The sequence below is a fragment of the Brassica oleracea genome, chromosome C4, assembly GCF_000695525.1.
Source record: "Brassica oleracea var. oleracea cultivar TO1000 chromosome C4, BOL, whole genome shotgun sequence".
NCBI classification, from domain to species: Eukaryota; Viridiplantae; Streptophyta; class Magnoliopsida; order Brassicales; family Brassicaceae; genus Brassica; species Brassica oleracea.
In genome coordinates, this window is record NC_027751.1 from 47,628,353 (window position 1) to 47,639,896 (window position 11,544).

Genomic DNA, 11,544 nt, shown 5'->3' on the forward strand with positions numbered 1-11,544 from the left:
ACTTTATATTTACACATGAATTAAGTATTATTTATATTTTCATATATCCCGCAAAACAGAATTAACATCATGCAACGCTTTTAAAATTAATTAATCGAAAAACACACGCAAGTCTCATTCACCATCCCCTCAAAATTGTTCTTTTTCTTTTCTTATCTCTCTAAAAGTTACAAAAGCGACAACAAAGTTACTCTCTCTCTACAATGGCGTGTCTATATAAAGCAACAAGGTTGTGGAAACATAACTACCATCTTCATTACTTCTCCATAACCAAACCGAGAAATCAAAAACAAGACAAGAGACAGATCTTCAGAACTCGTTTTGAGGATGAAACTGATTGAGAAGACGATGAACAAGTCTATCAAGGAGGAGGAGAAAGATGATGGAAGCAAAATCTTCCAGACGATCGAAGTAGCTAAGGTTGACCACCGGAGCAACGTATCTCCGCCGCCGTCGGCTGGTACCACCACACCATTGGTAGAAGTTTCCACCGGCGACGAGCTTAGCCTGCTTCCTCCGTTGAACTTTGCGATGGTCGATAACGGTATCTTCCGGTCTGGATTCCCGGACTCGACCAACTTCTCCTTCCTCAAGACTCTTGGCCTTCGCTCAATCATGTAAGCATTACGATCAGTTGAGTATATTTTCTAAATAAAAACATATATATAGGAATAGTTTATTGAAGATTTTCTTGTTCTTGTTTCTGTGAAAGATCGTTGTGTCCAGAGGCGTATCCTGAGAACAACATGCAGTTCCTCAAATTCAATGGGATTAAGCTTTTCCAGTTTGGCATTAAAGGCTCTAAGGTTTGTGTCTGCTTTTGCTTTTTATTATGTTGGCACTTTCTTGCTACTCTGTTTTCCCCAATGCCCATTTACTTTGATCATTGTCTTGCTTGCTCAGTAATTCTGTTTTACCAAGTGTTATTAGCTCAACTGAAAAGTATACAATGCAAATCTTAAAGGTCACGTTAATGAATGACTCTTATATTAGAGCAATATAATGTGTTTTTGAGCAAAAAAAAACTGATATTAGAATTCCCAAGAACCCTTCTAGATACCCTAGTGACAATTATTCCATTTTTAGTGAACCTCTCTTTTCCCTGAACTACATAAAGGGAATTCTCAGAATTTAAAGTTTATATCTTTAAATTTGCAGTGTCTCCCAGGATTGGAGAACGAGGTTTGGTTGCATCTTCGGAAGCATCAGAAAGAGGGTTCCTATACAAATGGAAATTCCAAAACTACGGTATTAACCTGAATACTATTTGGATGATACCTTCTTATCACAATCTGAATTGCTTAATATGCATGTATCCTAGCTAATTCGTCTTTAATCCTCGCTTAGTTTCATGTCACTTCAGAGTGGTCATTATCGTTGTCATGTTATGATTTAGACTTAAAAATGGCATTTCATGTGTGTGGATTTTTGTCTTGGACTTGACCCTTGTAAGAGACTATTCTAAACCACATTATATGACCTCCCAAGAAAAGCGTACACCATTCATTAAAATTCATGGCCCCATTGTTTGTTTCTTCTTGCCTTTTTTATTTTTGATAAGTATATTTCTTCTTGCCTTTCATCAACTATAATACCGCTTTGTCCTTTTACTGTATATATATTTTTAAAATTAGATAATGGGCTGCGTCAAATAAGTGCTGAGTTGCTTAATTCAATTCTTGTCAGAGATGCACTACTCTGAAAGTTTTTACTTTTCTTTTGTGTTTATGTGATACTGTTTTCTTGTTCATGTTAGTTGCGCGTGCACTTTGATGCATGAGTGGTATGTATACCTTATGCAATCTTGAACCAAAAAAATAAAATAAAACTGGTTCTTAAGGCAGCACAAGTTGTAGCTGAAAAGGACAATACATCTCAAACTTTTTGGTTCTGATTATGAAAACTTGCAGAAAGTGACTCGTCGAAAATGTGTTAGTGGTAAAGTTATCCACTTATGAACTGGTGGTAGGTATGTATCTAGATAAAGTTGGAAATGTGAAAGTGATAGATAGATAGTTCAGATGCTGTTATTTAAAACCTACCTATACCTGTCTCTTCATTTCAAGTGGCTTGTGTTTTGGTAAAATGACTCTTCGTTTCAAGGAAATGTTAGTAAGAGAGGGAAGAACAAAAAAAAAACTTGAGCGTAGAGTCGTTAACTAGTTGTCTTTATCGTAAAATGTCTTAGTGTAACTTTTTAGATTTCTACCGCAGCCATAAGTAACCAAACATTTTAATTTGTTGAACTTGTGATGGGGCGGCTAGTTTTAAATTGATATGGATCATCTTTATAACCGAAAAGAAAAGGCTAAAAGTAATTATAATTGTGCCAATATATATTGTTGTGGTAGTGATGAGAATTTTCTCTCCAATAGACTTGTCAATTAAGCTTTTTAGACTAGAAAACGATGTAAAGTGGCTTGTATCATCTTGTTAGAATGATTTGACTGGAAGGGCATGAATATTCCACAGTCATATTTTGTTTGTTGTGGTCTCTACTTTAATCTTCTTATTGGCTAAGATTCTTTATGTTGGGTGTGACAACTCTCTAGTCCTCATAGGAAGGCATTTTGGTTTTCATATTCGCTGCTTTTGATGGACCTTCTTTGATTTTGTGGCTGAAACTAAAACTTGCTAAGAAATCGATTGTGTGATCTAATCTTTCCTTATTTTTTTGCAGGAGCCATTTGTAAATATCTCAGATTATAAAATCCGTGAAGCACTTAAAGTCCTTCTTGGTACGAATCATAAAAAGCCCTAAAAGATACTATGTAAAAAAAAACATGTTTCACGCTAATATATGTCTAATAGTCTTTTCATTTCTTTCTAATCTTCAGATGAGAAGAACCATCCACTTTTGATTCATTGCAATCGAGGAAAGGTATGTAAAAGCGCGTAAAATCTCCTCCTTAATTAGACTAGTTGATCATATCTGTGTTTTTGACTTTAAAACAAATGTTATGTTGATATTGCAGCATAGGACAGGGTGTCTTGTTGGGTGCATGAGGAAACTCCAGAAATGGTGCTTGACATCGATCTTCGATGAGTACAAGCGATTTGCAGCGGCTAAAGCTAGAATATCAGATCAAATGTTCATGGATTTATTCGATGTTTCGAGTTTCAAAAACACTCCAATGTCTTTCTCTTGCTCCAGTAGTTAGGTAGATGAAGCAGCAGCAAACAACAACATTGTCCTTTGGATTTGATTGATTGATCCATCGGTCAGTCCCTTGAGCCTTTTTCGTATATCTTCTTAGCTGAATAACAAAAGGAGGAGAGCAATCATGAGCTACCAGAGGAATATCACCATCATTCTTCTTGTTTTTGTTTCTCTTTTCTCCTTATCCAATCAATAATAATACAACTATAGTAATTGGAAGAAGAAAGAAATAAGAGATTCATTTTCTTTTGATTTTTTTGTATGCTGATAATGCAATGTATCCATGTACTCAACTCATGTACTCAACTCATTCAGCTAGATAAATATAATAATAGTCATATTTATATCAGTGTTCCAAAAAAAAAGTCATATTTATATCTATATAAATAAATGTTCACTGAATATTCATCTTTCTATATGAATGATGTTATGTACAGTATTTTTGAATTAAAATTTTTGAATGTTTTAAATTAAACTATATTACATTTTATTTAAAAACTAAAACATAAATTAAAATATAAATTATTAATTAATGGTAAACTTTTATTCGAAAACTATGTGCAAAAAAACTTATAAAAAAATATTATTTGAAGATGGAATAAATCTGAGTTCCAACATGCCCATCTAATAAAAATCTGATTTTAATCATTTAAACTAGATTTCGATCCGCACAACCGAGCGGGTTTTTGTTTTCATTTATTTTAATATAAATATTTTGTTTTCAATTCTAAATTGATATATATTATAATATATATGTGTCTATCAATTTTTAAAACATAATAAGTTTACTGTTTATTTTTTTCATTGAATAAATTGTTTCAAACTTTCAACTGTATTTGTATCTTTTAGATTATTATTTCATTATTAAAATCGTAACTATATATATAAAGATTAGTAAAATATTGTTTTATTGTCATATTCAAAGATATTGTAACATTTCACAAATTTAGAAAATTTTCAAAAAAATAAACTTTTCGCTTCATAGATTTATATTATCGAGTAAATAATTAAACATTTAGTTTTTGTTTAATTTTTAAAATAAACTATATAATTTAAAAAAAAATTCAGTGGTTTAAGGTAGTAAAGATTAATCATTGTTAGATAATATGATTTTTGTTATTTAAAAAATAATCTTTATAATTTTAAAAATTAACATCGATAAATATTTAAATATTTATCATATAGAGGTATAGTATTACAACATTAAATTATATCTATTTAGTTTATTCTATCTATAAATCTAATGGATCATCTATTGTTTAAATCCAATTATTGATAGCTCAATAAAAAATTTTGGTAGACCCAAAATTTAAATGATAAGATTAGATATTAAATGTAACTTGACTTTCTAAAAATAGATATATTAGGTCAATTTTTTTAAAAAATCACGTATAAATCAAGTTGTGACTTTTATTTTAATATATTTAATATATAAGATAAAGCTCGTGCAAATGATAGCGTGAAACGAGGACTTGACCTAATTGCAAGTGAAGACTGACTACTGGGTTTGAGAAACGATGGCACATTAACGACCAAACATCTCCTCTATGAGTTACACACGAGTTAACGCGAGTCCACTCGTTCTGATCACCATTCTCAAGAGGCCACCGAAGGTTAGTGTGAGCCACAATAGCATAACGTTCGACTTCTTCACCAAGCCCGTCATTTTCACAATGCTTAAAAGTGACTGACATTGCTAACGGTATTTGACGGCGAGGATTGAATCTCGACGAAGTGAACGGCTCGATCTCGGCGTCGGTTGGGTAGAGAAAGCTTCGAGTTGCTTCGTTGATCGAAGGGGCGCCTCTTACGGCGACAGCACCGAGTTCGGTCGGGAGAATCGAGCTCAAGGGGACAGAACCGTAGTCGTACTTTGAATAGTTATGCATGACAATGCATGTGTACTGGAACCAGTTGGTTTGAGAATTCTCGAAACCGAAGAGGTTTAGAATCGAAGTGAATGGAGCGGTTTCACCGGCGGCGTTGACACGTGTCGCACCGACGAAGACGGAGCTCCAGAAGGCGCGAGCAGAGGCGGTTTGCTGAGGTGTGGAGAATAGTGAACCGCAGAGTTGTGGACCATGCGGTTCGTATTCTTGAATGCTTTGAGAGAAGACGTTACCGTACCATTGAAACTGAAAGCTGTCAGTGTCGTCGCTGGTGGCGAAGTGGTGAAGCTGGTCGAGGATTATGGCTGGTATAGGGATCTGTCTAGCGTAATCAGCGTTTATATGAAACGCTGAAGCGTTCCATAAGGATGTGAACTCGGGGATGATCGGAGTGATGTCGAAGAAGCGGCCGTTAAAGGAGGCTAAGGACTGGAAGAAAGAGACCAAGGGACCAGGAACTATACAAGACTGAGGAACTCGAGTTCGTTCAAGATTTGATAGTATTGAAAGAAAGATCCTAGTCTGGAACTGACGAAGTTGCGAAGGATGGTGAAGTTCCAGAGGAGAGAGATGTAGAGCTGTGAGACGATCGGGAGCCAGGAAGGAGAAGATCGGAGAAACTGGGTGGTGGTGAGCATTAGCTGGTCGCAGATTCCGAGGACGTGGAATAGCATTTGAGCGTCGGGGACGAAAGAGTTGAAGCGGGGAGGGTGGACGGTGGTGTAAGGTTGAGAGGCAGCAATCTCGAGCATGGCGTTGGGAGGAGCTATGTTGTGATTAGGGCTTTGAGGAACTGGTCCTCGGGGTGTCCGGTCGCGGCGGGAAGCATGTGGATGCATTGGTTCTCCGGGTAAAGAACAACGATGATGTTAAACGCCAGGCGACGATAGGGAGTGATTTAAAGGTAATTATAGATGGTAAGAGAGAAAATCATTTAGGGTTTCGATTTATAAATGTAAAAAGAGTCCAGTTACAAAAAAAAAATTGGTAAAAAGGGTAGAGCCACTCTGTGTTTTCCTATGTCACAAGTTACTAAAGTCACTCTGACTTTATCTATGTCACAAGTTACTAGAATTACTCTGACTTATGTCACAAGTTACTAGAGTTTGACTCCAGTTAGTAAAAGAGTACTCCAATCGATAAAAGACGCTATGACATTTGCAAGAAGATGGAGTCTCCTTTCTTTCCTATATAGAGTGAGGTACCAACTCTGAAAATTGTTTCTGAAGATACAAAGCTATCAGATACTGTGAAATGACATGACTTCAAATATGAATTTGCAGTAGGATAACAAAAGCAATAGAGTTTACTTGGTCCTGGAAGTAGCAAATACTATTAAGTGAGATGACTCGCCTGATATTCTGCTTCAACTAGAATACAATCTAGTGAATAAGGTTGTTGGAGACGAGAGATGATGCGATCCTGCCATATAAACAGGCAAAATATGCCACATTAAATAAATCATTTTGAACATAGCAGGAGATAACTTAGCATACACGAATATCCGACGGTAAGACGCTCAAACTAATAATGGGCTTTAGTTTAATACGGCCCAACGTGTTTATACGAACAAGAAATATAGCTATTGAAACAGTTGATACGTGAGTAACAACCAAAAACAAAAAAACCATATTAAGGAATATATTTGTTTCCTTCAGTCTCTGATTATTATGTATAAACAAATATAAAAAATCTAAATTTAGAAATCAAGAAACAAACCTAGTTTTGTCAGGTGCAATTCGGAAAGATCGCACAAAAACGGAAACAAAAAAAAAGTGAAACTATACTAAAACTAAAAGCATTTTTACTAAGAAGTTTTCATGAGAATATATCTTATAATAAAAATTAAAAGATGATAAAAAGTAATAAAATAGGATTTTCAAATGAGATTTTTATAGGAAGCTGAAGCGGATCGTTTGTGAGCAACACGAAAAGCCTATCTTAATCTACATGACCACAACGAATCAAACGCATTAAGAAAAGCTCAGCGGATCATAAGATAGTAAAATACTAGTGTCAATAAGTGCAATATTTGTATTACGATCTTGTCGATGGACATGTGAGTCATGTATACTGATGCCAAAGAGATTATGGTCCACCGCATGCTACATAGTTATACAAAAAAACTTACACGCCCAAATTCTTTACCTTGAGGAGTTAACAAGGGCCAGTCGCAGGAACAAAGCAATTTTCCCACCTTAGTGGTAGCAATATGATAGTAATTCTGTTAAGTGGTTTCTGCACGTTTATTAAATGTGATGGCGATTAGCGACGAGCTGCGGGACCGTCGGTGGAAGATTATGAATAGTTGGAACGTCTAAAATATTCGATCTATGAAACTTCTCTTTACCTTTTGATTTGTACAAAGACTCTTTACGTAAAGATTTTGACAGGTCTGGTCATTAATTAGTCTCTTAAACAAAAATATTAGGATTTGATTTGGACGAAAAATCCTGCATTTTATTGTTTTGCTGCTTAAATATTTTATGCTATTCTTTATATTTAAGAGAGAGCGTGAGGGATTCATTTTATCAGATAAATCTTGATCTTTGTCATCATCAATCTTAAATGTGCATTAATGGAGTCTGAGCATTTTACTCAGTAAGCACCATTAATTAGTCCATATTACTTCCTATGAGCAATAAAAAGACTCGTTGTGATGAAATTAAACAAGCAAAAGGGAGTTTGATCAAAGTGATCAATCACCATGGTAACGGCTTAATTTCAAGAACATGACGATCTTAATTAGTGACTTAAAAGTGAATGGACTTTGAAGATTCCACGTTTTTAATGTGCAAATGACTTGGAGATTAAACCAAAAACGGTATATATTGAGATTTCGGAAATGTCATAAGAGATGGTCAAATCGAGCGCTGGTCGTACACATGGGAAACCGTAAAACATCCTTTCCTAAAGGTTAACTAACGAATATTCAAACTCAGACACACAAATGCACAAGAAATCTCAATCTCTGTCCCAAAATATATATCTACTCACCAAATCAGCTAACCATACAGGGTAAGAAATAAAGCTATTAATATTAATGTGTAATAAGTGTCCATTAAAAAGTCAATTAATCTATTAAAGTTTCTTTATAAGATCGTAGGTGGGAATAGTGTAGCTTCGTTGGAGTGTAAGGGCGTCGGTGATGTGCTGGAGAAAATTTTGTCAGGGAGAGACATTTGGCACCCAATTATTTAATACTATTGTATAGTTTTTTTTGGTAAATGGAATGAAGATGTGTATACACCATCGACAGCATTATTAACTCCGTAGATTTAGAGTTAATTGAGACAGGAGGATGGCTTCCCGTGCGTTGCACGAACCACACACACCAAATTGCAAAATAACTTCTTCCTTTCTGTAACTAATGGCAAAATAATTTGCTTATGTATATATAAATAAGACTTTTTTGCTTAAATAAATAAGAGATTTTTTTTTTTTTTTTGAAAGAATGCTAAATTTATTCATCTCAAAAACCTTTGTACAATAAATGAATCAGTGTTTGGAATGATATTAACTCAACTTCTGTACAAAATTGACTATACTCTATCGACTACCAAACCAAAGCTGCATGGCAGTTTGTAGTCTTCAAGGACCTGCCCTGTTTATTGAGGAGATGCGATTTCGCACTTGCTTATCAATTCTCGAGAGTAACAGAGCAGCAGACCACTCCCGTTCTCCCACCCGACGGCCATTTCTCTCCTGCCACACAGAGTATACTGCCGTTTGATATGCATACCGAATCAGGAAGGTTGTTGTTGCATCTCTAGTACCCTCAGACACCATATTTAGAGTCTGATTCCAATTATTAGAGAACCGAGAAGCTAACAACCTACCTACAAAACCATACCAGATGGTTTGAGAATATGAGCAGGTGAAGAATAGGTGATCTCTTGATTCCATGGAGCTCTTGCACAGCAAACACAGAGTGTCAGCTTGTGGGTTCCATTTTTGGATCCTGTCCCAGTAGCTAGACGATCCTGAATGGCGAGCCATGTTATGAACGAAAACTTAGGAGTCATGCCCCTAAACCACACCCATTTGCTCCAAGTAACACGTGGGGACTGACTTCTTATGATCTCCCAAGTTTGCTTCGTACTAAAACAAGACTGAAAGTTACCTGCTTCTGTTTTCCACAATCGAGTGTCATCTTCTAGTGATAGGCCTCTGGTCCGAAGATTTAGAATCTCGTTCTCTGTCTGAACCAAAACCTCCACTCTGTGTCTGTGACGTCTGTATGTTTGGACCACAGCCTTCACAGTAGTATTTATTGGAATGCCCATGGTAATACAGCCTCGAGACCCAGTCAAGTCTATCAATCTTCCCAAAGGAGACCAATTGTCAAACCAAAAGGATGTGTAGGATCCATTACCAATCTCCATCCGAGTGAGCATCGATGCAAGGGGCCGAAATTTAAGTAAGTTCTTCCATATCCAAGACCCCAAATAGCTTCCTTCATTAACACTCCACAGTGAGCCCTTCCTTATTAGATACCGATGAATCCAGCAAACCCAAAGCGACTCCTTAGCTGACAAAACTCTCCATATCAATTTGAGACAGCAAACCGAATTCACTTCATTGAGTGACCTCAGACCCAAACCTCCTTCTTCCCGAGGTTTACACACATCCTTCCATGCGATCTTAGCTTTATGCGATGAGAGATCAGGTCCTGACCAGAGGAAGGCGCAGCATAACTGATCAATCTCCTTGATGCATTGTTTCGGAAGTCGAAATGCGGACATCCAAAAATTTGTCAAACTGTGAATCACCGAACTAATGAGCTGCAGACGACCTGCAAACGAGAGTTGTCTTGCAGTCCATGAGCTGTTTCGTTGCTTGATTCGCTGATTAAGGGGGCTGTAATCTTGCACTGTCATTCTCTTTGTCAACAGAGGGAGACCAAGGTATCGTACCGGAAGAGTCCCTGCCGCAAAGGGAAACTGATCCAGGATTTGGACCCTGTCCTCATCTTCCACTCCAGCCATAAATAATGTTGACTTCTCCAGACTTATAGTCAGCCCAGACATCTCTGCAAATTCTTTGAAAACCAACATAATGCCTTCTATCGAACTCTTCTTCCCATCTGAAAACACCAAAACATCATCGGCAAAACACAGATGTGTTAGCCTAATATCTTGACATTATGGATGGTATCCAATCCTCTGCTCAGTTGCTGCTTTGTCCATCATTCTCGATAACACTTCCATGCATATAACAAAAAGGTAAGGGGATAAAGAACAGCCTTGTCTGAGACCTCTCTTACTATTAAAATATCCAGCAAGTTCCCCATTCACCTGCACTGAGAATGACGCTAGCTCAATACACTTCTTGATCCATAACACAAATCTCTCCGGAATATTAAGGGCTGATAGAGCTGTAAGGAGGAAAGGCCATTGGACCGAATCAAAGGCTTTCGAGATTTCAATTTGGACTGCACATCTCGTCGAAACAGAGGTCTTGTGGTAACTCTTCACCAGTTCAGAAGCTAGCAGGACGTTCTCCATCAGTAAGCGGTCTTTAACGAAGGCTGACTGGTTTTTGGAGATGAAACTGGGTAGAAGAGACTTGAGCCGCCTTGCAAGTATTTTTGAGATGACTTTGTAGACAACATTACAACATGAGATGGGTCGGTAGTCCCTCATGTGTAAAGCTTCCTCTTTCTTTGGAATCAAAGCCAAAATAGTGGAGTTAAGCCCTTTAGGTAGGAATCCATTCTCGAAAAAAGATCTAATAGCCATCACAAGGTCTCCTCCTACTACCGGCCAAGCAGCTCTAAAGAATTCATAGGTGTAGCCATCCGGACCCGGAGATTTATTCCTAGCCATACCAAAAATCACCTTCCTTATCTCCTCAGCCGACACTTCTCTAACCATAGAGGATCGCATTTCCTCACTGCATCGGAAGTCCAATAAACTCTGCATATCCTCCATTGTGACACCCCTGTAATCTGCTGGTTCATATGACAGAAAGCTACTAAAGTGCGACACTGCCTCCTTCTTAATATCTTCTTGATTATCAGCCACTGTACCATCTGATCTCTGAATTTCTCTAATGGCGTTCCGAGTTTCTCTTACTCTAGCAGCACAGTGAAACTGCTTGTTGTTTCCATCTCCAATATTCAACCAATGGAGTTTCGCTTTCTGACTAAGAATTTTCTCCTCCAAGTCCGAGAGGAACTGCCATCTTTCTCAAGCTTTCGTTTCTTCTTCCATATTCAGCTGAGTCGGATCAGTCAAAGTCTGTGTCTGAGTCGTACACAACTTGATATAAGCTTCCTTCGTCTTTTTTACTATATCTCCAATTTTATCTTTACTCAGTTTCCTCAGCAGTGGTTTAAGGCTTTTCAATTTCTTTCCAAGCCGAAACAGAGTAGAGGTCGAGATATGTAATGGTACTGTCTCATCCCAGAAAGATTTGACGAGCGGGAGAAATTCCGGCATATCATCAACTGCATTCGTGAACTTAAAGGGACGTTTTGGCTTCAATTGATCT

General features: G+C 37.2%; 2 protein-coding genes across 2 annotated transcripts; one reads left to right on the forward strand and one right to left on the reverse strand.

Moving 5' to 3' along the window:
• The first annotated feature begins 203 nt into the window (after nucleotides 1-203).
• LOC106337642 (probable tyrosine-protein phosphatase At1g05000) lies at nucleotides 204-3,484 on the forward strand. Its single transcript, XM_013776764.1, has 6 exons — nucleotides 204-617; nucleotides 713-806; nucleotides 1,159-1,248; nucleotides 2,681-2,738; nucleotides 2,838-2,881; nucleotides 2,976-3,484. Exons 1-6 carry the CDS (start codon nucleotides 328-330, stop codon nucleotides 3,159-3,161), a joined length of 762 nt encoding a protein of 253 aa, XP_013632218.1. The 5' UTR covers nucleotides 204-327; the 3' UTR covers nucleotides 3,162-3,484.
• A 1,100-nt stretch (nucleotides 3,485-4,584) lies between these two features.
• LOC106339079 lies at nucleotides 4,585-5,888 on the reverse strand. The gene is made up of 2 exons (XM_013777898.1): nucleotides 5,583-5,888; nucleotides 4,585-5,478 (listed from the first exon to the last, which is right to left on the reverse strand). The coding sequence occupies exons 1-2, from the start codon at nucleotides 5,886-5,888 to the stop codon at nucleotides 4,585-4,587; spliced, it is 1,200 nt and encodes a 399-aa protein (XP_013633352.1).
• Nucleotides 5,889-11,544: the final 5,656 nt, after the last annotated feature.

Coding starts and splice junctions, on each gene's coding strand:
- LOC106339079 (XM_013777898.1), bottom strand. CDS start 5,888: ATGCATCCACATGCTTCCCGCCGCGACCGGACACCCCGAGGACCAGTT. Junction 5,479..5,582: donor TCACCATCCTTCGCAACTTC/GTCAGTTCCAGA, acceptor TCTTTCTTCCAG/TCCTTAGCCTCCTTTAACGG.
- LOC106337642 (XM_013776764.1), top strand. CDS start 328: ATGAAACTGATTGAGAAGACGATGAACAAGTCTATCAAGGAGGAGGAG. Junction 618..712: donor CTTGGCCTTCGCTCAATCAT/GTAAGCATTACG, acceptor TTTCTGTGAAAG/ATCGTTGTGTCCAGAGGCGT. Junction 2,739..2,837: donor AGCACTTAAAGTCCTTCTTG/GTACGAATCATA, acceptor TCTAATCTTCAG/ATGAGAAGAACCATCCACTT.